We start from the raw sequence: 26915 nt of genomic DNA, 5'->3' as shown, positions 1-26915 counted from the left end.
AGGGAGATTCTACCCCCGAAAGGACCTCTTGCTTTGATTCTGTCCTCTTTGGGAGATTGTAGGGGATGATCGGGTCATCGTGACCAGCGTGTCAATGGGGTGAAGCTGTTTTCTTACGACGGGGTGCTGCACAAATTGAGCTTGCTGAAGCTAGAGTTCCCATTTTCACTGTTGAGTCTTTGAGTGTTTTGTCCCATTTTTCAATTGGAATGGAGACACGAATAAAAGCACCTGTATTCACGGGGTGAAAGCTTTAGTGTAACGTGAGCCATAAAAGGCACTGTGGTAGATGTGTTTTCTGTGGAATTGGTAGATGCAGACTGCTGGGTGAAAAATTGATACAAACTGTAATATGTGGGTGTACTGCAACTCCTTATTTCCTACTCGCAGACACACACATCATGATGCCTGTTACTATTATTATGCTGTCTATTACATATTTCATTTGAGACAGACATGCATTTAATCTGTGGCTATAGGCTTCTTTTGAGGCAGACGGCTCATATCTCGGTTTAAGCTATAGAGTGAAATAGGACTATAATAACACGAGTGATAATAATTCACTTAATCTCTGAGTCGAATTCTCCTTTTTAAGCTGAGGCGAAATCAGGACCACGCTTCACTGTCACCTCAATGCATTCTGACAGTGAAGGATCATGGCTAAGGGCTTTAGTACACTGCACCTAACCCCATGTCAAAAAAATCTGACCCTTTTTTTGCATGTCTGTAAAACAAGTTCATATACTGCACTTCTACTGTATTTCTCTACAGCAGAGTCATTACAAGCGAGCATACTCACTGAAGGACAAATAAATGTGGAGACCCTTATAACACTCATAGAGTTGGAGCTCCCTCTAGGGGTCGGAGAACACGTATGAACTGGACTCCAACCCAGTGAGTTCACAGCCAGTCAGCTGTTTTGGTAACTAATTACTGACCTAAGCATCTATTCTTTAAGAGCCACAAAAATATAAATGTTGAACTGATGTTCCTAATAAATACAGAAATAATATCTCTTCTTCAGGTAGCTACACATCAGACAAATAGCTGACTCTAATCAGTGCAGGCTCAATCTAAATGTCATGTTACAGCAGGAACATGGAAAATACACAGAGTCAGAGTCAGTGGTCAAACATCAAGCATTATATGTTGGTGGATAACATAATAAGATTTAATTGTAATAAACTTTTACAAAAGAATTCAAATATAAAATGCAGAACGATCATATTTCATTTAATGTAGGTAATGGTGTGTAAAATGCAGCCATGCTTATATATGAATCTGAGTAGGTGGAGGGATAACAAATTTTCAGGCTTTGTAAAAGCACAGTAGGGGAGCTCACTGGTAATTTTGAGTGGGTAGAAAGGAGGCTTATGAGTGGGTGGGAAAGTAACCAGGTTTTATTTCAAAGACATGTCAGGGCCAACAAAGGAGAGTGTTGTATGAGTGAGTAGGATGGGTATAATGCTTATCTGTAGTCTTGCAGTGGTGTTTACTCATGTGAGTGTATAGGATGTGTGTGCACAGGCTTCGGCTTTTCACGGTCTTCTTCAGGTAAATGAGAAGTTCTGTCAGTGACTCCAAGTTGCTTCAGTCTAGTCATCACTCTTTTTCCCATCTGGTTAAACTCAGACCTGTAGGTCGCCTCAATGTGATGCTGCCTCTGGTGCCTGGGACAGAACAATTTAACTTTACAGATGGAAGAAGAGCAGCTGTAGTAGCGAGTACAACACGTATCGTTCCTAATTTCTCAACGACAATTTAGAAAAAACCTTAAAAATGATGAGAAATGATAAAAACTAAATTAAAGCTTAAAAAACAAAAACATATCAGCTGCCTTTTTAAAATGTGAATAGTTATCAATTATGTCACATCAATTTTGCACTGAGTAAATCTGTAAAAAGATTAACAAAAGGAGAGATAGCACGAATAAATCCATTATAAGACTGAGGCAAATGGTACTGAGCAAATTGTTAAATTTCTTTTACAACTGGTGAAACCCAAAAAAGAAAACCCATATGATTTCTAGCATATGCTAATAAGTTTCCAAAATCTACAGGTGTTAAAATGTTTAATATTGTAATGTTTAAACAACTCAAGCATTACCATTCATTTTAATTGTATGATTAAAAAAAAAAAAAGCTGTTCACTAGTAGGTTGGCTTTTGTTTATATTTGCTATTCTCATATAATCAAATATCAGTATCGCTACTGGGCTAATCCTATTCCTATATTAGTTGGGCCCTACTCAGTAGTATTAACAGTATCATTATTACCTCATTAATCATCACTATTTAAAATATATATATATTTTATTTTATTTAATGTGTTTATGTTTTTCATAAAATCCTGAAAACCTAAACAAATATTTTTTGGCCTCTAAATTAAATTTTGAGAAATGGCGCTATCAGCATAGACCAGTGATATAAGAACATATTTGCTACAATATATTACATCTAATGTGATTATAAGCTGAATAGATTAAAGATCAGTTTCGTTGCTATGACAACACTTAAAAAAAACTCCCAGCTCCCAGGAAGCTTTTGCTGGAACAAACTTTAGGTACACGAACTGATTCAATCTATTAACTTAATGGTTGGTATATCCTGACAACTTCCCCTCTTCAAACTAAACATGTGTTTTGTCTTTTCCAAAATATCTATGTGTGTGCAAAGGAGCATTCATCCCTTTTATTGCTTGTGAAGGGCTTCCTTCATGTAAACATCCATTCATCATGCCATAAACTATCTCTTGAATCTCTTCCAGACTGTATGTATGAGTAATCTTTTAGCTTTGCTGCACGCTCACGATCCCTACACTTACACGGTTGTCTTTCCTGCGTCGAGGTTGCTAATGGAGACGAGAACTTCTCCACACAAGAATTCTGCTCTGATCATCTCGGGTGTCAGTTGGACTCCTGAGCCTTCACACCTGCATGAGGTTACACACACACAGTGAAATAATCAAAGGAGCACTTTCCCATGAGACCCATAAAAAAAGAAGCTCCCAGCACAAAGATCAATATAGTTCCTCATCTACTTACAGTGTGTCCATTAGCGGGGCCACATCATCATCAGGGAGGTTGGCGAGAGGAGAAGCTGCGGTGAGTGGAAGTATCTCTGTGTTGTAGTTGACAGATCTATACAGGAAACACACACATACAGCGCTTTTTCCCCTGAAGAGCTGGACCACCGTGCATCAGATGAATTGAGATAATTTTCAGATAGCTCCTCAGTCTCACTGAGATGAAAGGAGTGCTTAAGGTGGTTTCATATCTCAGTTCAAACATGTTTGATAAAGGTGCTCCTTAGTGAAAGCTGAAACCACTTAGGGGCAAAAAAAAAGAACACTGATAAGCCAAATGTTAGTGATACCACAGAATAACAAGGGATTCCTTAAAAATATTAAAGAGCAACTTTGTAATGATGGGGCAAAGGATGTACAAATAAAGACTCTGTGACCTGGCCTGGGTTGCATTTATGTTTTTGTGAAATAAGATTTTGGTTAAAGATTAGCAAGCCAAGGCTAGTTAGATAGCCTTTTTAGCTAGATGTAAAATGTGTTACATCTAGTACTGAATGCATATAAATATATGATTAGTACTACATATTTACACCCAGTAGTTGTGGACTGTATCTGCATTTTTTGTGTTCCTATTACTGTTCATGTTACATATGTTAACATTATCGAGCGTAGGATAATTAGCTAACTGTAATGTGTGTTAACCTGGCACTTACTCTGTATAAATACTTAATACTACACTTTGTAAGAGGTAGTTACTCTCATGCATTATTGAAACTGGTTCACCCGAAAGACAAAACGCCAAAACACAGACTTAACAATGTGGTGTATGCTGTACAGTGCAGCGAGGAATGCCCAGACCTCTACATTGGAGAGACCAAACAGCCACTTCACAAGCGCATGGCACAACACAGAAGAGCCACCTCCACAGGACAAGACTCAGCAGTCCATCTGCATCTTAAGGATAAAGGACACTCTTTCGAGGATGCCAATGTTCACATTTTGGACAGAAAGGACAGATGGTTTGAAAGAGGAGTGAAAGAAGCCATCTATGTCCACTGTGAGCGACCATCTTTGAACAGAGGCGGGGGTTTACAACACCAACTCTCTGCCATCTATAATCCAGTTTTGAGATCCCTTCCCAGACGCCTTAACGCCCACTCACATCCTGGGCCATCTGACCTCAGGAATTCGCATGATAAGGTGGGGCCAGGTTTCACAATGAGCTCACCCGAAACTCTGGCTGATTGGGACCCATGCCCAGTTTCATACCTTGGCTCAGGCGATTAGAGGATCATCAGGGGGTCCTTTTGTCCCTCTGTGGGGGGATACTCCCACTAGGTTTATATCTGGGACTCTCCACCATTTGACCTTAGAACTGAAGAAGCTTCTCGGATGAGAGGTGAAACGTCTTCAAGCAACTTAAAGAAGTCCAGACGCTTTTCTTTGCAAGCTCCTTTGACTACGATGACCTGGATGACTGAGAACCTTCACAGACAATTATATATCTACACTTTTCAGGTAGGTAGGTACTGACAAGTATGAAGTGAATATTTTCCTTTGGCTCTAATTGCGCAGCACAAGGCATGTGAGGGAAAAAAAGGATAGCAGGCAGAAAGGTAAAAAGACAGAGTTGCAGCAGAGATTCAAACCCACACATTCCCAAATGCACCACGTGAACTGTGGTTGCCCAGATTATGCAGGCATCTTGTCAAACAAAGACTTGAGATGACTTCGGATCTCTTGAGGAGTGCTGCTTCATTAGCTTTCCAATGTTCACTTTGGTACTTAAATTGGTTTTAAACAAGAAACTCTCTCATGCTAGACAAATTACAATGCACATGGCGGTATAGGCTTGAGAAAGGTCAGACACACAGAGTGTTTTGCACACCTGATTGGTATCAGTTATGACAGGGCGCAGACAGAAGCACACAGCCCACCACAAATAGAACAGGACAGCCCAATGCTGTGTTCACTAATACACTACATGAAAAATATCATCATTTATTCACTGCCCATTTAGACTGAGGATTGAATAAATCATTATTTTGCAGCGTGAGGGAAGCCTCCATACTGTATGACCTAGATTCCATGCGCACACAGATATACATAGCAAAGGAGAAAACATTTAGAATCAGAAGAAGCTTTCTATCTTTACAGATAGACACTCAGATTTTACCTCAAAATAAGTAAAAATAATGGATAACCGCAGCTGTAAAAACCCCTAAATCTGGCTATTTACACTAGAGCTAAGTGAAAAAGAAGATTTGAGTGGGGCTTTTCTCCCCACCAGCGTTTAGAACCTCTGATTTGATCAAAACACTATTCTCAACTATCTGGTTAAATGGACAGTTTTAAAATAACAGCACTTTGTTTTATAAAGCTGGAAATGGCGCCCAGCATTTTAACTCCAAAATCATAAGTGCTTCAATACCTACATACTGTACAACCATCTTCTCCAACTCTTTGCGTGTAAAAGGAACTCCGCTATCTCGATTACAAGTGGAGAGTTTGACATCCTGCATCCTGGCAGGAGCTGGAAGCAGTGTGGATGTGACATGACATATTTATTTTGGAAGATAGTGAGAAGTCGTGTTTCTGGAATACTGAGATGATAGAGTGAATCCCAAACTGCAGAAAGAGGATTATATCCGAGTAGGTAACTATTAACTACCAATATGAGTCTGTGGCTTATGTAACTTGTCTTTTTTAAAAATATATTGATGTAGTTTGTGAAAACGCTGTCTTTCAAGTGGTCTGGCAGCGAGTGGGTCAAAAGTTCAAATTCTTTCACATAGGAAATGGACAAGAGCCACTTTCTCCTCTGTAAACAAGTACCATAAACAAACTTATGAACCGACACTGTTCTAGTTGGACACTCTTATTGAGAACATGAGAACCTTCTCTTTAACTTTTGGGTATCTGCTCTTGGTATGAAGTCATTTTTTGCCGCCTAGTTTAGCAGATAAGAAGAAAAATGTGACCCGACACATCTCATAAACAGTGATGTAGTGGAAAAGTTCATCTGCAGGTTTTGATTCACTCGTGTCAGCGGCCAGATTGAACTCTTCTCAACACACAGCTCACGTTGTAAAGCAAAGAGGACAAAATATTTCTGACCAACCTGCGTGGAGCACAGTCACTGGTGAGTGCGGCCTGGTTTGAAAGACTTTTCAAGGTGATAGAATCCAAATTTTTCCACTTCATAACCCCAGGGATCACTTCCTGTTATAAATCATGAAAAAAAGAAACATTTCGGTCAGGACCACTATAGTCAGAAGATGATTGATTTTCCCATTTGCAGTAATTTATTTTTGGTGGCATGGCTCTGTGCTGGGACCTGTCCGCCCTTCAGTGTGCATATGTGTAAAGCCAGAGGTGGAGAGAGCAGGAGCCAGGCCCAGTACACAGCAGATCAGGCATCACTGACAGCAGATATGATATTGATTAGGTCAGATCCAGCGTGACAGTAGGAGCTGCGATGTAGATGGGTTGCAAAGTGGCTTGCAGATTTACAGCAACTGTTGCTCATGGCTACAGCAGCTTAAACAGTGTTGCCTACGTAAAATCCTCCACTTGGATGAGTAGAAGGAAGGGTAAGAGCTGAGTCATCAGCTGATTTGGTGGGATCACACTGAGCTACACTGGACATGTCAATTTTCAGACAGAAAACGGGAGCCGTTTTTGATAGATCAACTACAAGTGAAAAGCACTTTCTATGTTTTGTGGGATGGCTATGGCTCAGTAGGGAAAGCAGTGCATCTACTAATTGGAAGGTTGGTGGTTTGAGCCCTAGCTGCTCCATTCTGCATGCAAACATATCTTTGGGCAAGATACTTTTCTACTTAGACATAGAAAATAGTGGTTTGTGAATGAGACATGGTGTATAAAGCTCAATATGTAAGAACAAGTTTATTTAACATGCTTTACCAAAAATCTCCGAAGACATGTTCTATATGGGACACAAAAATTATCTGAAAGAAACTCGTGAACTGCACAATGAGGGGGAAATTACCTTGCATTTGAGAAACTTCTTCTGAGTGTGTGGCGTTTGGGTCCTTATGCCACACAATGTGCTCTCAGGGACCATATACCTGAAAGCAGAATGAGCTGTTTGACGTTTCGTAGAAACAAATTGATCATAAAGGTGAGAATAACTTACCTGGGCAGAGGGCAGAGATGAAACTCCAAATCACTCTCCAAATATTTAGGGGGTGTTTTAAAGGTCTGAAGTCCCGGAGCTGGGTTCTGAAACATAATAATAATAACATTCATCATAAATAGAAAAGCACCTCTATTTTGCACCTGATTAATACTGCCTTACAAAGATTCTCAGTGGGTTTGCTGGAAAAGGTCTGAGCAGATTTTCAGGGGCGCAGAAAGAGAGACTGGAATCATCCTTTGTTTCTGCATCTTTGTCTTGTTCATCATGCTGCTCTCCTGCTGTGGTGTCCTCTGTCATGGGAAAATGAGCTCTGTTGGGTTCCAGCTTGTCCTAAAAAAAGGAGAATTTTTAAAGCAAATAAGTGGATAAATACATAGCTGATATATTATAAATAAACATGTGGTGCTTAGTTACCGGAGCTCCAGTACGCAGTGGCCTAGCCAAAGTCATGGGAATATAAGAGTTAAATGCCTCCCAAGCTGACACAGCCTGGTAGCCCATAAGCTTATAGTGCAGAGGGACCTGCATAATATCAACAGAAAGCATGGTTACAACATAACATCAACAAGGACAAGGAGTCCCTATGACCCCATTATTACCATCACAATCCATTTAGAGGCGCTGTCTCTCTATAGCCATCCTAGTTAATGAAGCATTTTGTCAATGAACTCTAATCTCAGCGGTTATTGAGACAAAACAGTTGTAAAATTTGCTCCAAAATATGGTTTCCGCTGGAAATCATACTTCTATCACTACCTAGGTCGATTAATTTTAATTTTTATGATGCTACAGTGGTTGTTAATCCACTCTAGCTTCAAAAGTCAAACACTCAAAGGATGAGATTTTTTATAAGGTAAGCAGAATATGACCCAGATAACATAAAATGTAGTTTTTTACACTGTCACATTTTGTGTTAACAGTACTCGTCACCTGTGTCAGAGGAAGTGCATTATTTTGAAGCGTGGTACAAGCTACTCTAGGTGAGCACTTGTCTTTTATTAAGTGGTCTTGATCAATAGTTCTTTGGGCTTTTTGAAGCTCTTTCTGAATTTTTCTTTGGAAACTGGCTGCTTTTTCACTTGTTTTCAGTACAGTCCCTGTACCCGACCATTTTCAGAGCAATGTTTTTGGTTTGCTTGTTAACACTTGAAGAAATTTCCTTAGAAAGCTCAGACTTTGCTGAAGACAACAGGTGTTCATATTACATGTATTTACATTTTAATTTATGTTTGCGTGTTTCAATAAATTGTTGCACTTATTTCCCATCTTTCTAGCGAACAAATAAGACTTTTGCACTTTATGCACTTTACATGTTCGCTTCACTATAAAATAGTACAACAACAATAAAAATAATTATAGGTCAAAATTTTACATTCATAATTCTAGGAGTATTCAGAAAAATATATCCCAGTTTGAAAAGTAAAGCACTGTTTTACAGGCAAATGCTCTCATACATGACAGTATTAATAGAGAGGTTTGAGAGTAACGAAATTTCTATTCTCTGTATGTCCTGTACATGTGGCAGAATTGACAAATAAAGTTGACTTGACTTGACTTGACTAATAGTAATTTGACACTTTGTATGAGGCATTTGGCATCGCTGACGGTGGTGAAGGTGAAAATTAGGTGTCTGAGCCCTCCACAGGGTCACCAAACACATTTGTTCAAAAGCTAGAAAGGTTAGAAAGAGCTCCAGTTTAATCTATATATACGGTCTATACTGGTTTATGGTTATGTTACTCCTTATCAACACTGCTGCTGGGTGAAATTTGTTGATCTGAAAGTGCTGTGTATGATGTAAATAACTACCTGTAGCTTGAAGAAAGGAATGTGCGATGTCACAGTCACATCAAGAGTATCCACCGGTAGTTCAGGCAAATTAATGTTAGCCTAGAAATATGAAGGAGACCAAATGGCATTATTTGTTCCAGTGAACACAGAGGCTACCCCATCTCTCTCTCTCTCTCTGTGGGGCATGTAGGAAATGAAAGATTTAATCAAAGTACGGGAAAGTGAGCGTCCTCATTGATTTCCACGGTTTGATCAAGGACGTCTTTCACAGGAAATAATGGATGAAAATTGTTTCGAGTGCAGGACACTAGCTAGTGCCCACTTGTCAGTGGTTTCTTGTCTTTTGGGTGTCATCTCCCAGTTAGGTTGAAAGGTAAACTGATTCGAAATAAATTACCACACACTTTTTGCTAATGATTACATTAATTTACACAACACTGGACAAGAACAGTTCAAAATCTGTGTTAAGTCTTTATTTTCCACTACCAGTTGTGCACGGTACTCACCAGGGGGTCATCTTCATTAGAGAAAAAGGGGGATGAAGATGGAAAGACTTTGTCTGCAGACACTTTTAGGTCGCATGTCTTCTCTTTATCAGCTAAAGCAAACGTGAGGAGGTGACATGTAAAAAAAGAATAAATAAAAGTTAATTTCTCCAGACTTGTTGCAATTTTCAGTGTTCACATTCAGAACTCTGTTCCAGACACTTGCATATGTGTTATGAGCCTCATAATCATTTCATTTTTTCCTCAAGGAATAAATTCAATAAAGCGTGCCTTACTGCCATCGGATAATGAGATTATTTCTGAATGAGGAGATCATAGGATAATGAAAACCTTTCTGTGCCAAGGGCAGGTTCTTCATACTGTCTGCCAGTTTCTTCAAAGAAGCCAGTCTCCGGTTCATGCGACGTCGAATCACAACCTGGAAGGGAGAGACGAGGGTGGTGCAGGGTGCTACTGCTTTGCTAAAGCTTCTCACTCACACTTGTGATTTCAGGAGACATGTCAGACAGAGATTTCAGGTTCACTCCAATTCTAATTATTTTTTGACATTTAAGCCCTTTGGTTTTTCTCTTATTCAATAATGAGCCCTGGAGGGGGAGCATTGGGAAGAGGACAAAGAAGGAGCAGTGGGTACATTGGAGGAGATAATTATTTGACTCCCTGCTGAATTTGTAAGTATCAACACTTCCAACGAATGAACCTGATTTTGGTAGTTTCATTTTAATGGGGAGTGACAGAATATCAACAAAAGTCCAGAAAAAACACATTAAAAGTCAGAAATTGAATTAAATGTCAATGAGTGAAATAAGTATTTGAGCCCCTACAGTCGTGGCCAAAGGTTTTCAGAATGACACAAATATTGGTTTTGAGAAAGTTTCCTGCTTCAGTTTTTATGATGGCAATTTGCATATACTCCAGAATGTTATGAAGAGTGATCAGATGAATTGCAAAGTCCTTCCCTGCCATGAAAAGGAACTTAATCCCATAAAACCCATTTCCACTGCATTTCATCGCTGCCATAAAAGGACCTGCTGAGATCATTTCAATAATCTTCTCGTTAACACAGGTGAAAATGTTGGCGAGAACAAGGCTGGAGATTATTATGTCGTGGTGATTGAGTTAGAATAGCAGACTGGAATCGTTAAAATGAAGGTGATGCTTGAAATCATTGTTCTTCCTGTTAACCATGGTTACCTGCAAGAAAACACGTGCAGCCATCATTGCGCTGCATAAAAAGGGCTTCACAGGCAAGGATGTTGTTGCTACTAAGATTTCAGCTACATCAACCATTTATCGGATCATCAAGATAGAGGTTCAATTGCTGTGAAGAAGGCATCAGGGTGCTCAAGAGAGTCCAGAAAGGGCCAGAACGGTCTCCTAAAGATGATTCAGTTGTGGGATCGAAGCTTGCTCAAGAATGGCAGCATGCAGGTTTGAGTGCATCTGCAAACACAGTGAGGTGAAGACTTTTGGAAGATGACCAGGGTTCAAGAAGGGCAGCAAAGAAGCCACTTCTTTCCCAAAAAAATATTAGGGACAGACTGATATTGTGCAAAAGGTACAGTGAGTGGACTGCTAAGGACCGGGGTAAAGTCATTTTCTCTGATGAAGCCCCTTTCCGATTGTTTGGGGCATTTGGAAAAAGGATTGTCCGGAGAAGAAAAGGTGAGCGCTACCATCAGTCCTGTCTCATGCCAACAGCATCCTGAGACCATTCATGTGGGGTGCTGCTGCTAATCCAAAAGAGTGGACTCAATCACAATTTTGCCAAAGAACACAGCCATGAATAAAGAATGGCACCAAAACATCCTCCAACAGCAGCTTCTTTCAACCATCCAAGAACATTTTGTTGAAGAACAGCATGACGGAGCACCATGCCATAAGGTCAAAGTGAAGACTTGGGGAACAAAACATTGAAATGTTGGGTCCAGGGCCAGGAAACTCCCCAGGCCTTAATCAGATTGAGAACTTGTGGTCAATCCTCAAGAGGCAGGTGGACAAACAAAAACCCTCTAATTGTGACAAACTCCAAGCACTGATTATGAAAGAATGGGTTGCCATCAGTCAGGATTTGGCCCAGAAACTGAACGATGGCCCTTGGATTGTTCTTCCAGCATGACGACCCAAAACATACCACCAAGTCAGCATAGCAGTAGCTAAAGAAGAACATCAAGGTCATAGAGTGGACAATACTACATTTCTTTACTTTTACTGTGACGCACCTCACACAGGAAAACTGACTATACTGTAAAGAAGATACATTTGAGCTACACATAGCTAAACAAAAGGGACAGGCGCTGGTGTAACAGCCCTCCCCTGAGGGATGTGTATGTGAACGATGCATTGAGCAAATGCTCATGGATGTGTGTACTTGCTCATGTACCTCAGAGACTTTGCAGTATATGGATGACTGTACCTTGTGAGCTGCCTGCTGGAACAGTCTGAGAACTCTTCGTCTCAGTTCCCACTGAAAAGTGGTGTAAAACTGGAAAGCCGGGACTCCCTCAGGGGCCTGGAACAGGTTAGAAACACATTCATTGTTAAATCTCACTTGCTCGTGTTCGACAGTTAACTGCACATTTAGTGTACATGAAAAAAGCATAAAGTTTAATTTTATTAGGCCTCTGCTAGGAGTATTTAAATGACAAAAGAAAGTGGAATACTAATAAGTCAATATTAGATTGGATTAAACTGGAAATGAGCTATGAGCAACTGATTCTTTTTTTTCTTTTGTGCGTGAAACTGCTCTTGTACAAAGAATAAAAGATCTTCTGGTACTTGGTAGAAGCATATCCACACATTCACTAAGACAGAATATACTTAGTATTAATTAAAGATCATCATGCAGCAGTTTTTCAATTCAGCGACTTAAGCTTCAGAATTTTCTGTGGAGGCACATTGTGCTGCCTGAGACTTTACTGAGTCGTGTTGAAAAAGTTCCAGAAGTTCACCCACATAAGGTAGAGCAGGTCAGCTACTAACCGGAAGGTTGGTGGTTCGATCCCAGGCTCCACCAGTCTCCATGCTAAATATCCTTGGCCAAGATACTAACCCCATGTTGCTCTACGATATGTTCATCGGAGTGTGAGTGTGAATGTTAGACAGTAAGCACTAAACAGTTTAGAAAAAGTGCTTGAGTGAATGGGTGTGATTGGGTGAATGAATTAGTTGTGTAAAGTGGTTTGAGTGCTCAGAGTAAAAAGCGCTATAAAAGAACCAGTCCATTTACCATTTACCATAAGGAAAAACCATGCCGGCGCCTTTTCCCATTGAGGTGAGCTCCTTGTGGGGATCTTAGCAAAAAAAAGTGCTTGCTCATAGGGGGTCATATGATTGTTGGGTTTTTCTCTGTATCTATGAAGCGCCTTGAGGCGACTTTTGTTGTGATTTGGCGCTATATAAATAAAATTGAATTGAATTGAATTGAATTGAAAAAAACTAAGTTAACGACATACCTGTCCTACTTCACAAAGCACTCGTCTTGAAAACATTTTAGGTGGTCCAGCAGCAAAGGTTTCTTCTTGCCCTACAGCTCCCCTTTTCACCTATAAAACAGTCAATTACTGTACAGTAAAAGATCGTATGAATCCACCCCCCTCCCAAAACAATTTGATGCCATTTCAAATATAAATAAAATACATAATGCAATCATTTGCAAATCATTCACAAATTCTTTTGTTTTCTTTTGTGTTCACAGCAACACTTTAAGTGGTTTGGAAAATAAAAGAAAAACTGGTCCAGTTTTGGAAACTTCCTTTGTGCTCTTTGGAGTATTTCATAAAACTCCAAATGTTTAGTGGAAGCTCTGGACAGCAATCGGGCCAATTTTGAACTCGGATGTGGAAAATTTGGCTTGGTTTTTCTGAAACAAGCAGGGGCTTAATTCACTACGACACGACGTGGATGGCAGCATAGGTTAATGCTGCATGGTCCTCTTAACCCAGCTAACTTGGCGCATGTGAAAAACAAATTTCAAAAGAACTGCTGTGTCCATCCTAAATGAGGTGGGAAGTCCAGTGAAGTTGGCAGAGTTTGAGTTTGTATTTGTGAACTGTGTTCACTGTCAGTGCTCTTCAGAGGTGCTCCTCTTCAGAATCATGTCTATTTATAATGCTGCCTCAAGGCGTGTAGATTAAAGCCATTTAATACTGGTTAATGATATTATGTAGCGTAGATGACAAAATTAAAAAAAAAATCTATGCAATCTCAGTACAACTTTGCACTGAGACATTATTCCTAATTTTTGCACTATTTGATCACACCCACTCTGTTACAGTGGTGAAAGATCTGGCCTCTCTGAGATGCTCAGTGAACAGCTGTGAATAAGGCTTTAAATGATTTGCAATTTGACTGGAATAAAAAGGAATAAAAATATATTTTATCTATTTTTGGAAAGCTGTGGCAGTGATAGCTGTTGCAGGGCCACTGGAAAACAAACATTCCAACATCTATATCCTCTGTAAGGAAAACTTGGAACCTCTTTGGCTAAAGAGGAAAAAAAGGTTGATGGCTTAATTCTCAGAATCGTAAACTTAACCATCACAGCCTGGCTGAGGAAAAAATAACGTTGCAAAAATTAATGTTGCAAAGCTATAAAACTACATAACTCTGAAGCAAATAGACAAACAGATTTCTTTGGCCTCCAGTCAAGACTCCACAGAGGGCCAACATTAGATGATGACAGGTGGCAGTATAATAAAAACAACAGAGTTCCCATAAAATCACAAAGTGTGGTGATACAAGGCTGTAAAACAGAAAGAGTATGGCAGAGGACACTTTGTGTGTTTGTGTGCATGTGTGTATTTGCATTATAAAGTGTGCAGGTGGAAAGGAGATGGGGAGGAAGTGCTGTTAAGTGTCTGTGAGAGATCTGATAACTATTCAAACAACCTTTCTGAGGACATAGAGAGACTCATATTTCAAAACTGACATTAGTTTGGCTGACTCTGCACTATTTCCATGGCGACTTAATAAAAATCAATCATACAGTCAAGAGGGTTTTTATGTAAAGGGTCAAAACCCCACTGTGGATCCAATAATTCTACATCTGAATAAGGTACTGTGAACGGTATGAATATGGAACGCACTGATGAGCTATCAGCACATTTGAGTATGTCTCCAAGGTCTTACATGAAAACAGAAAAAATGTGTTCTACTAAAACCAATACCTTGACCAAGAAGAGAGGACTTGGTGAATCAAAATTACCCTGCAAGATAGTACTGTCCAACTAGGACTCATTTCCATCCTCCCAAGGTCTGTGTCCTCCTGTGTCCTGCGTATTTTTTTCTTTCAATATGTTATTATATTCACTATGTATGATAGGAATTACATGTACATGCTGGTGTGTTGGTGTGATGAAAAGAGTTTGGCTTTATTATGGGGATATCTGAAAATCTATACGCACCACTATGTAGTTCACCGCTTTACAGCCTCCCATGAATTATGTACCGCCATCATCAAGCCCATGGGGCAAAGACTCAGTAGCTTCTATGATCCTGTGAGTTGGGCTCCCATCAGTTATTTCAGCAAGAAATATTTTTCATGCATTAAAACTCCATTTAATGGAAGGTCAAACTTTTATCAGTAAGGGCTGTAGATATAAAGAACTTTCCAGTTTACACGGTGTATATAAAGTTAAGAAATCAAAGATGGTCAGATAAGGAATGATTAAATACACTTTCTGAATTCTTTATAAAGTTTTTTTTTTAATCTTCCCTTTCGAATGCAGACACAGCAAACTGTCACCATCTCCAACACCTCTCAGAAAACACAGGAAAAGAACTCAAACAACTCAGGGCCTACACTTTTATGTCTTCTTCTGTTCAACATTTTTCTGATTCACTTTTTGTTTATGGTTGGTCAAGATGTCCATAATTCTCAGGAAACATTACGCAACAGCCTAATACAACACTCTTTGTTTACATTTCTCCCCCCACAAATTTCTCATGTCTCAGAATAACAAAGTATAGTACCCACACATTGTTGTGGGGCCCCCCAAATGTGACAGTTTAGTCTAGCAAAGGGACATGTAAGTGTCAGACTTTGACCTCTTGTCCATCAACACAGTGTTGATGGCTTTACACCTGGTGCCGCTGTACCCTGATACCTTTTTAGAACTTTTTAGAGGTTATTTCCACTGTGTTGGTGGAAAATGTGTATTAGCCAAGCCCTCTGGTTTCAATGAGTATCAATGAGCACAGTGTTTCTTTACATCCACACGAGCTGAAATAACTTACCATATATTCATGCTGAGCAATCTCTCTCTCCTCCAGTATCTGTCTTGTTGCATGCTCTGACATGGGGTCCATACCCAGATGGACTTGCCTGAGTCAAAGGGGGTGCATAAAGTAAACACATCTATTAAACATTCAGTAACTTTGGTTGAGTTTTAATATTTAATCAAACCTACCATTTGAGGTGATTTGTTTGCTCCTCCTTCATGTCTTGTTGAACCTTTTTCATGAACAGGGCTTCTTTTATCTGCTTATTTTGCCGTGCTATCATGCTGCCAGAGGACATGGCTGAAGTGAAGGTTGCACAAACAGAAAAGAGACATGCATGCATGTAATTCAACAAAAACTGAACAGAGGTGATTGATTTGATATGCCAACAATGTTGACATGCATATCAGCGTCAAGAGTAAAAACACTCGGTTGCATCTACCTTGCTTCAAGTCTTTAGAGCTGAGTTTATTAGAGTCTTTGATCAGCATCTTTGCCACCCCTGCAGGAGTACAGACATCTACTGGCAATTTAAACTTCACATTAGTTGGATCCCTGATTGCCTATAGGACAGGAAAAAGAGTAGCATTAGTTAAGAAAAGTCATAAAGTCAAGATGCCATCCCAGAAAATCAGCTGATCTTAATCCCATCTGATGCCCTTCTAAACATCCTAACTCTGCAAACCACTTTGCAACCCACCTCCAACCCATGTGTTTCCTATTCAAGCTCTGTCTGTCTTATCATATTTGCTCTTATTGATGCCTGGTGTGTCTATGCTAGGGTCTTGCTACTACTTGCTACTGTTTTCCCAGCAGAGTTCCCAAAACAGAGGTACTGCAGATACAGTTTTACAGAAAAGATAATTTTTATGTAAAAAAAAAACTATTAAAATATTTCATTGCTTTTGAGTCAGGGAAATTAACCTGTCGAAATATAACTAAACAGGATTATGAAAGTTTAGTGAGTTAATCAGTCAGACCATCGGTTGGCCATACCTTTGACTTGTCAGCCTCCTTATTTGCCCTGTATTTGGATTTACTTCGAGGAAGCACTAGGGTAGAAGGTGAGGCTCCTTTGTGTTTCACAGTCACTGCACTTTCATAACTGAACTTTTTTTCCAGTTCACTAACAGAAAGATGGAAGGGAAAAAAGTGAAAAAATGTATATATATTAGTATACCAAAACTGATTCAATACTTGCTAATTAGCTCACTGCTAAAGTAAGCACAACTTACATTTTTGTAATAATCTCACACTAAAAGGTCACCCCTAGTAAAAGAGAACGATTTCAAATTAAGCAGAAAATGAGCTGTGTTTAACACAGTAATGGTGTTATTGTTGAAATAATTAGCTGAAATAGTGAAAAAATTTCATATCATTTTTTGAAATAATTAACAAAACAAAAAACATGGGAAAGTGTTGAAATAGTAACGAATTGACTAAAACTGAAACTGTTTAAAACAGTGGATAAATGGTTAGCTAAAAGCAATCTATGAACTGCTAAAATGGCTAATTAGTGGATAGAAAAGCAAACTTTGCAAACCTAGCCCCCAAGTAGTGGATGAAACATTGAAGTTGTTGTTTGGATCATTTCTAAACAGATGGGTTTCAATCAGAAGAAGCTAGCTGTCAAGGTATCCCTTTACGAATGTTCCAGAAATAGTTATTTCAGAAGAGTAGGAATGGCTCTAGACTCTGAGTATTTATCAAATGATATATGAACAGAGAGAGAATACACGGTGTCAGGGTAGCTGGGAGTCAGGGCCTAATAATTACAATTAAAAACAGTTCATTCAAAATGGCTATTAATTTAGCAATGCAGTCCAAGACAGAGAACTAGCCAACTACAGCTTTAAATCACAGTTGAGTTGACTCTGCAACCTTCGGCTAAAAAGGAGTTAACAAGAGTTGAACATTCGGTCACAAAGAAGCACTAGATTTATTACCAAGCATCACATCAGACTGATGACGTTCTGCAACACAGAAGCAAAATCACTCAAGTCACTGTTTGTATTATGAGCAGCCTCTATGTCAGAGAAGTCAGGCAGAGAACACAGTAACAAGCACATGTCAGACATTGGTTCGAGCTGGATAAACATTGGCTCTAGCATATATTCCTTAATCTTTCCATTGCATATCTATCATCTTTTATTTGGTTCCACCGTGAGGAACAACAAACAGAGGGAGAGTGTTTTATATGCTAAACATCCATTGGGAGCTGTATCCATCCTTATATCACTGCAGCAGCTACCAAGCTATTTTCATGAATTATTAACTTTTGGCCAAGATAACACCAGACAGTGCAGGGGATGGAGTCAGGAGCTACTGCTGTGTGATGGATAGCACCCTCTTTCTCATGGGAACCAAATTAATATCAGCTGAAAAACCTCTGATCTGCACATGTGCCCATTTTCTCTGAACCCAGTTAGTTATTGTCCCCAGATATTTTGGGGGATGTTTTCACTCCCATGTGGTTCAGCGGTAAACTTACTCCCACAAGCTGAGAACTGTTTTTTACCATAAAACAGCAAACTTCACCAAGCTATCATTCAGGATGCCGGATGCTCGTGAAAACAATAAAGCACTGGTGGAAAGACTTCAATTTGTTACATAGTGTACATTGATAGCATAAATGAGATCCCGGTGTTTTTGAATTTGAGGTTGTACTTAGGCTGAGGATCACAGCTGTTATGAGCAAAAGCACATGATAGGACAGTAAGACAGCAACTGAGAGTAATAGAGTAAAACATGACTGTGAAAGGAACAAAACACCAACAGCTAAGTAAAACTGACATTTTGATTAGTCAAACTGTTCATCTGTAAAAACATTCTAACACAACACTGTATTTCTACTCAGTTGTGAAATTTTACCTGAGAGCTATGTGCGGTGCACAGCTCCCAGTGATGGTACACAGGTAAGGCTTGGTGTTGAACTGTGAAATGACCAGCTGAAAGGTGATTTGAGAAGTCTCAAACTGGAGTGGACAAAAGGTCACAGTTATCTTTGCCTCACCTTTGGCTGGTATCACACCTGGAAGAGGGAGAAAACAAATATTAATAATGGAGCTATGTGTTTGGCTAACCTAGGTCAGTGATTTACAACCACAGGTGACTGCATTAAGGCTTTCTACTGCAGAAAGCCAGCTACATAACATTAGACAGGTCTTACAAACAAAATAAGTGAACTTAACACTTGCACTTGTTGATTTTTTAGCTAAGAGCACTGGACAGTTAAATTATTTTTTTTTAAGTGTTTCCATAGCTTCTGAATAAATAGTTAAAATTTGAATCTTCTTCTTTCAGCTTCTTCTCAGGGCTCGCCATAGCAGATCATCTGCCTCCATCTCACCCTGTCCTCGCGTTCTTCTTCGCTACGTCCATGATCTTCTCTGTGGTCTTCCTCTTTTCCTCCTGCTTTGTTGTTCCATGTTCAGTATCTTTTGTCCACTATCCGCACATGTCCAAACCATCTGAGCCTTGCCTCTCCAACTGTGTCTCCAAAAAACGCTCAACCTTAGCTGTCCCTCTCATGCTCTCATTTCTTTTCCTGTCCAGTCTGGTCACTCCCAGTGAAAATCTTTCATGAAACATCTTTAACTCTGCCACCTCCAGTTCACCCTCTTGCCTTTTTCTCAGTGCTACCTTCTCTAAATCATACATCACAGCAGGTCTCACAACCAACTTGTAAATCTCTCCTTTTACTCTTGCTGTTAATAACCCCCAATATCTGTCTCCACCCACTCCACCAAGCCTGCACTCTCTTCTTTATCTCTCTTGTGCGCTTGCTTGGATGACTGACCCCAGATATTTAAACTCGTCTACATTCACTATACCTCTGATCTCTGCAGGTTCACTGTTACACCTGTCTCCATCTCATTCCCACACATCTAGACTGTCTCGCTTCTAATGACTTTCATTCCTCTTCTCTCCAGAGCATACCTCGATCTCTCCAGGTTCTCTTCCACCTGCTCCCTTCTCTCACTAAAGATCAGAATGTTGTCTGCAAACATCTTAGTTCATGAAGACTCCTGCCTGACCTCATCTGTCAATCTGTCCATCACTACTGCAAACAAGAAGGAGCTCAGAGCTGATCCCTGATTTAATCCCACCTTGAGCCCAAATAGGGTGTAATGTGTTACAAAGGTTCTTCAGTTATCTGCCCACCAGATGGATAGAAAGAAAAAAAAAACAATCAAACAAACATGCATTTTCTCTTCCTACGCACTTGCACTACAATCAGCTGATTTCAGTTCGTGTGCCGGAGGAGGAAAATAATGACGTCGTCTCCAGCGTGGATATGGGCATTACTTTTCTATTGGACAAAAGGACAGGTGCGAGATTTCTTTATATAGCTCCAAATCACAATATTAGTTACTTCAATATGACAAGGCAAAACCCCGACAATCAAAGACTCCCTATGAGCAAGCACTTGATGAGAGTGGGAAGGAAAATAACCCTTTTAACAGGAAGAAACCTCTAGCAGAATCAGGCTCACGGAGGGGCAGCATTCTGGTGGGGGGTGAGGGGGAAAAAAAGAGCATAGGGAGACAGGACAAAACACAGACTAAGGGAGAGTGATGGCTAAAATTTAGTGACGTGCTGCAGTGGTATATAAACACGTGGGATGTCAAAGGAGGTGAGTGGAAAATAAATGCTCAGTTCATCACACGAAGTCCCACAGGCAGTGCGAGTCCATAGCAGTACATCTAAGGATTGGTTCCAGTTACCCTGATCCAGCCCTAACTATCAGCTTTATCAAAAAAATAACGTTTTGAGTCTAATCTTAAAAGATACAAGAGTGTGTGTGAATGTGAGGAGCAGGATTCCAACAAGGATGCAATAAAATGAAGCCAACACAGGACAAATATTGTCTCGTTGGTGACAAATATAGTGACAAACATGGTCTTCTCTGCTTTTCAGGGAGCTTTTACAATAAACTGATAATAATAATAGTCCAGTAGTTTTTTAGGATTGAGAGTTAAAAATTTATGAATAAACAATCCATCATAAGGGAAGAAATTATGAATTAAGGTTATTGTATTATGTATTATTATTGTTGTTAATTAGCAGTGAAAACAATAAATTACTTTAAAAGTTCTCAATAAACAATCAATACTGTAAGCTAACTACAGTTCCAGTCACATCACTTAATCAACTTTCATTTGTGTCACTGGTAACACCTGCGCTGACCTACTATTTAATGTCACAGTGATTGCAGTGCATTACCATCCATGCTACCATCAGTTCAAATGAACATTCTGAAACATAATGAATGTGTCTGACTGACTACTGGGCTGATCAAAGAAGGCTTCGGTAATGACTTTACTATAAAAGAATAACAAATGACCAAAAAGATGCTGTTGTGTTATACTACAAATGCTGAGCTCTGTTGAGAAGTGGACCTGTTTCTTGCGTAAACGTAAAGGAGAAAATACACAAAAGTATTTCCAAAATGAGAAACTCATTTGTTTCTCTCAGCTGCGATTGAGATCCAAGTGCTTTTTCACCCTGCGTTATGAAGCTTCCCAGACCATGAATGCTGATCATTCTGAGCGTGTGGAAGCAGAAGAAATCTTTCAAGTCCTGCAGTGACTTACTGCATGCACAACGTTGGGCTGAGGTTTTGAGGAAGTGCAGGACACTTGCTTTTTTCTGCTGAGGCTTATCCTTAATCTATTAGCCTAAATATGATACTGTAATTCCCTACACTTTTATTTCCCGGTAAAACTCAGACATTTACCGCTGTTCATTAATTAGGGACACTTTTCACAGGGCAATGTAGAAAAAATCTAACAAAAGAAATATTTACATAGTTCATTCTCATGTTATTTACACAAAACCATGTTTGATAAATTATCCAGAAGAAACCCACATTATGGGTTGCATCCACAAGAGGAGAAAAATTAAACAAAAGCCAGCCTAGTTGTACATTTATTTCAGTATGAACGTCTCTTTGAAAAGTCTACCATTATTATCAAAATGGTGAATATCTGACGCCTAGTTGAACTCATCTAGGATACAGAATTATGGAACTTTGAATCTTCAATGTTTGTTTGAGACACAAGCTGCAAGTGTTAGCCTAGCTAATGTGATTTATAATCATACTGTTACCCGTAACTTTTATTAGTACCTTTAACCGTGTTCATTTTTGATTGTTTTTATCATTATTGTTTACATTTGTTTTCATAAATGTAAAAAAACCTCATCACAGCCACAGAAACCGCCATACGGATTAATAAATTATGACAGACAGAAGCAGAGCAAATCAGGATGAAAGTCTCAACCACCCTCTCCAGTGCCAAAGTCCCTCCGTCTAACCTCACAATACAAGAAAAGAAGGCCGTCGCTTCCCTGAGCAAGGACCACAACATCACTATATTACCAGCTGATAAGGGAAGGTGCACCGTGGTCCTAAACACAACGGATTACCACACAAAGATCACCGCCCTCCTCAGTGACAATGATACCTACAAAGCCCTAAAGCGAGACCCCACAAGCAGCTACAAAAAGAAAGTTATAGGTTGCCTTCAAGACCTTGAAAAGGACGGGATGGGATGGGATGGATGGAAGTGGAAAGAAAGGCTCTTGGCTCTTTCAAAGGAAGAGTACCCAGCCACTGGTACAGATATGTAGACGACACCTGGGTCAAAATCAAAACACAAGAAGTGGAATCCTTCACTGCTCACATTAACGCTGTGGATAAAAACATCAAGTTCACCAGGGAAGACACAAAGGACGACTGTTTGCCTTTCCTGGACTGCGCTGTGCACATTGAAGAGAATGGCAACCTCAACAGTTTACCGGAAGCCCACACACACGGACCAGTACCTCCTCTTTGACTCCCATCACCCTCTGGAACACAAACTTGGAGTAATTAGGACCCTACACCACCGGGCAGAACATGTTCCCTCTAAGCCTGAAGGGAAAAAGAAGGAACACACACATGTAAAGGAAGCACTTAAAACATGTGGTTATCCTAATTGGGCGTTTATAAAGTCAGCAAAGAGGCACAGAAAAGGAGATCAGACACCAGCGAGGGAGGATAAGAAAGACAGACGCAACAACATTGTCATCCCCTATGTAGCCGGTGTATCAGAAAAACTCAGGAGAGTTTTCTCTAAGCACGACATCCCGGTTCATTTCAGACCCAGCAACACACTCAGACAGAATCTGGTTCACCCGAAAGACAAAACTCCAAAACACAAACTTAACAACGTGGTGTATGCTGTACAGTGCAACAAGGAATGCCCAGACCTCTACATTGGAGAGACCAAACTGGGACTGATAACTTCACAAGTCTGGCTTGATTTTCTTCTGAAGGCTCAGAAGGCTGAATTACCTGCAACTCCTTAGCCAGAGCTTTAAAGTTGGGAAACATTTTATCTGAAGTCAGCATGACTGTCTAAACACAGAATTTTCAGAACCTGCAAGAGCTTGCGTCACTGAGAGCCAGTCCCGCAGACTTGCTCCTTCTGTGCCCAAGATGTGGTGCTTTACAGCCCATTAGTAATTGTTCAATAGATTAGACTGCTTATATGTTCTAATCTGAACATTCAGATTTTTGTATTGTTAAAAAACCCAGTCAACAACAGAAAACATTCAGTGAATGGTTACCTGTGAGGGGGTGGATGGAGAAGGACTCATGGGGTTGAATAATATGCACTTGAAACTCAAAGCCAATGGGACAGCTACATCTCAGAGGAATAGCATGGCAAACACTAGCGACAAGGAAAGAAAGACAGAGATGATATTATTTTTTTATGACTTGACATCAATGGGTGAATGAAATCATGGCTGGCTGCATGGAAGAATACAAGGAGACAGGCAAGACCTCAGGCAGACGTGAGGTCAAAATAAACCAGTCCATCATAGAGACTAACATGAAGCACACACACACACACACCTTTGTCTGAGTGCTACAGCTGGTAGGTCGATATGAGTAGGGATGTGCAGGTCATCGATGACAGGGTAAGCATGAACTGGAATTAACAGGTTATCTTCCCCCTGAGAAAGGGTGTAGGCAGGTTGAATGAACAAAATCAAGAGAAAACATAAGAGAGAGGATATGAAGTGTGAAAGAAGCACAGAGAAAAATGAAAACAGTTCTCAGAGTAAAGATCAAGGTAGATAAGTTAAAGCAGAGAGTAAATCCTGCTTGTTTAAATGTTTGCTAAACTCCATAAGTAAGATAAGATGCATGTTACACCAGCTAGCTCCTGCAGGGAGTCACAGTGTAAATTCTGCAAAAATCAACTTGTCTTTAATGCCTTTGGTGGAACGATTTAAGCACAAAACAAACAGCATTAGCACACTGCAGCTGACTCCCTGCCAAACAGTAACAGAGTGCCCACAATGGCACAGAAACTGTTGGAACCTAACCTTACAGTGAACTCGAATGCAGTCATAGAAGTAACGCCACTCATCAGGACAGAATCCGACCTTCAGCGTGTAGGCGAGGCCTGGGATGAGTCGATACTGGAAGGAAAACAGATGGAACAAGACTGAATCATCAGAAACAACACTGATTGCACTCATGGCCAAGTGGAGTTATAATCTTATATTCAGGTCAGCAAGTTGGAACGATGAAAAAAAAATACCTTTTTGGTATAAGTTGTTTGGAAGTACTTGGTTTGGGTGGGAATTACATGAATATTCATAACTTCAGATGAGATGTTGATTAATTTCTGATGGAGAGGAAGAGGAGAGGAAAAAAATCATTCATTCCACTTAAAATGTGCACTTGAGAAAGCCATTTCCATATTCCTGGTGCTTACAGTGCTCAACCATGCTCACAGTGTGTAAAATCAGTCCCCCATTCACTTTAAATTACCCTAATGGAAACCAAATGAGAGGACTTGATGATGCGATAGGATTCTTAAAATTATTTTAATGTTTTGTAAAGAAAATACAAATTGAATCTGTTTGAGTTTGAAGTTACTGTTTCTTTAAAATGCAATCAAGCACAAAATGTCTGTAATCAAAAAGAAACTTTAGAGCAAAAGTACTGACGATGTTTTAAAAATGTTTTATTTGTAGAAAAAAAGTTGATTCAAATCCAAAGATTTAATTAGATGCTATATATTTTGTTTCGTAATCAAAATCAAATCTAATGTTTTTGTTTTCAAACCAAAAATATTTGTCTGTGAATCCAAAAAAGTTTTGTTTGCAAGTTTTCCTTTGAAATAAAAACTTTATTAGCAAACAAAATGTTTCAAAATGTTTTTGAATGAGTTGGTTTTATAAGAAACCAAACCTTCCAAGTTTTTGTTTTCAAATAAAACATTGTTGTCTCTGAATTAAAAAAAAAGTTAATTAATGCAAATCTGTTGTTTACAAATCCAAAGGTTCTGTTTGCCATAAATGTTTGTGTGTGAATCCAAAAGCTTAACTAGAAACCCCAGAATTTTTTTTGTAGTCTAAAGTTTTGTTTTTGCTTGTGGATCCAATTAATTCAAACATTTTCCTTTGAAATCAAATTTGGATTTGCAAATTTTCTTTGCAAATCCAAAAAATGTCTTTGAAATCTTTGTTTGCGTTTAAATCAAAAAGTTTTATTGATGAATCACAAACTTGTATTTGTCCCTGAGCTGGCAGCTTGGTGACATCCAATAAGTGGGAGAAATTTGATGGAAAATACAAACGGGGGTTGGTGAAAACAGAAAAGCACTGCAGGCATATTTACACTTAATCGCTACTTCAGTAATAGCCAGAATGCCTTTTTTGAACTAGTGTTTCAAATAGAGTATTTGTCATCCTTTAGCTGCTAGACGTATTTTGGCCTATTTAAATATAACAGACTGTCAAACAAATACAGTCTGCATTCATTTGGACGCAACATGCTTGCTATTACTGAAACTGGTAATGATAAATCTCATATACTTCATATATTTCATTGTAGGTCCCCACTCATGATTCACATTATAATAACAGTCTTATTTTAGCTACAGTAAAACATTTGTGTTTGACTGCATAATAAGACACAAAGCAACTCCACATCTCTGGTGGGTGCCAAAACTGAGGTCTGGTTAGTGCTGACTGCAAAATTCAACAAAAACAACCAGAGGCCTTGACCCAACACCATCTCTATTGTCTGCCTGACACAGCTGTGGTAATTATCCACAGAGGAGATCTGAGCACTATCTTCTCAATCATATCTATATAGTGTCTTCACAACCATTAATATTAAGCTACCTGCTCAAATGAGGTGTCACATGTCACATTTATCAAGTACATTCCTATTACAATAACTCCAAAATAAAGAGACAAAAACCACATAACACCTGCCCTGTGATTTAGCTACATCATTTGCTTTTTGGAAAGTAGTAAAGGAAAACAGCAGGACTTTCCTCACCAGGATTTTTACATAATCCTTGCCGAGCTCAAAGCCACTGAAGTGAAGCTCAGAGGGCTCTGCTTGGATCAGGCTGTTGCTTTTCAGGTTAGCATAGATTTCTACAAGAAATACATAAATAAATAAACAGAAATCTCAACCTAAGTTGTCATTGTAAAATCAAGTACTTAGTATCACTGCTTCCAGAAAACTACAATTATGAATTCTATCGAGGATTTCAGAGGTCATGGTTAATATGTACTTGACTCCAGCAGATGATTGGGGATGTTGCCTCTGCTCTGGGTCGCCTCCACCAGCTGGCTCAGAGGTAGAGATGCCCTCCTCCTCAGGGGCTCTGAGAGCGTCTGTGGCCCAGACAGAGCCACCTCCATCCTGGCAAAAGATGAGCCCTTGCTCCTCACGAGAGGGACGACAGACGGTCGGAGGACAGTCACTGCGACATCTGAAGGCATCATCAGAGGAAGGGTTATGAAAGAAACACGGCGATTATTTTCTCTTTTCTTTTTTTATGTAAGGAAAATAGAGTTAATTTAATAAAGTCACTTTCTGTTAGACTCATTGACGCATTCACTATAAAAGTGAGAAATTACAAACTCATGTGCGACGCTAGGAATGCTAAAAATTGCAAATGACCCATGTACTGTTGACTATTAATATGAATAATTCGAAATAACTTTAAAAGCTTCATATAAATAGTTTTATTAAAGCCTCTTAAAAAACAGGACTTACTTATGTAACAGACAGGCGGTGCGTTTATTTATTCAAATACAGCAGTCGTGTTTCGTGTATTTTCGCTTCAACACCTTTTACTGCTGTTGTCAAACGCGGCCGTTACCGTGGTGACCACCAAACTCTGAAGG

At 39.5% G+C, this 26915-nt stretch overlaps 1 protein-coding gene across 3 annotated transcripts; it reads right to left on the bottom strand.

Moving 5' to 3' along the window:
- Positions 1-1147: 1147 nt before the first annotated feature.
- Positions 1148-26910, bottom strand: cfap221 (cilia and flagella associated protein 221). 3 transcript variants are annotated; one of them, XM_026160063.2, is made up of 25 exons: positions 26785-26910; positions 26297-26497; positions 26056-26156; positions 24302-24388; positions 24084-24179; positions 23608-23708; positions 23319-23422; positions 18576-18735; positions 16701-16830; positions 16147-16267; positions 15893-16004; positions 15720-15807; positions 12938-13027; positions 11899-11994; positions 9813-9900; positions 9483-9574; positions 8995-9075; positions 7600-7707; positions 7345-7515; positions 7183-7268; positions 7036-7114; positions 6145-6245; positions 3043-3138; positions 2823-2930; positions 1148-1670 (listed from the first exon to the last, which is right to left on the bottom strand). In XM_026160063.2, exons 2-25 carry the CDS (start codon positions 26424-26426, stop codon positions 1493-1495), a joined length of 2604 nt encoding a protein of 867 aa, XP_026015848.2. In that variant the 5' UTR covers positions 26427-26497; positions 26785-26910; the 3' UTR covers positions 1148-1492. The 3 variants fall into 3 exon arrangements, with proteins under 3 accessions (XP_026015848.2, XP_026015849.2, XP_080153469.1); XM_026160064.2 differs by lacking the exon at positions 12938-13027; XM_080297343.1 differs by lacking the exons at positions 26056-26156; positions 26785-26910 and having other exon boundaries at positions 26297-26434.
- Between the last annotated feature and the right edge of the window lie 5 nt (positions 26911-26915).

Source organism: Astatotilapia calliptera, chromosome 23 (assembly GCF_964374335.1).
Source record: "Astatotilapia calliptera chromosome 23, fAstCal68.1, whole genome shotgun sequence".
NCBI lineage: Eukaryota > Metazoa > Chordata > Actinopteri > Cichliformes > Cichlidae > Astatotilapia > Astatotilapia calliptera.
The sequence above is the reverse complement of the archived record's forward strand: the minus strand, read 5'-3'. Positions and strand labels throughout refer to the sequence as shown.

Excerpts from the sequence above, each read along its gene's own strand:
- cfap221 (XM_026160063.2), bottom strand. The coding sequence starts at position 26,426 with ATGGAGGTGGCTCTGTCTGGGCCACAGACGCTCTCAGAGCCCCTGAGG. Across the intron at positions 18,736-23,318 it reads CTCCATCCACCCCCTCACAG|GTGTGATACCAGCCAAAGGT; the intron begins GTAACCATTCAC and ends TCCCTCTTCCAG. Across the intron at positions 9,076-9,482 it reads CTAATGAAGATGACCCCCTG|GCTAACATTAATTTGCCTGA; the intron begins GTGAGTACCGTG and ends TCATATTTCTAG.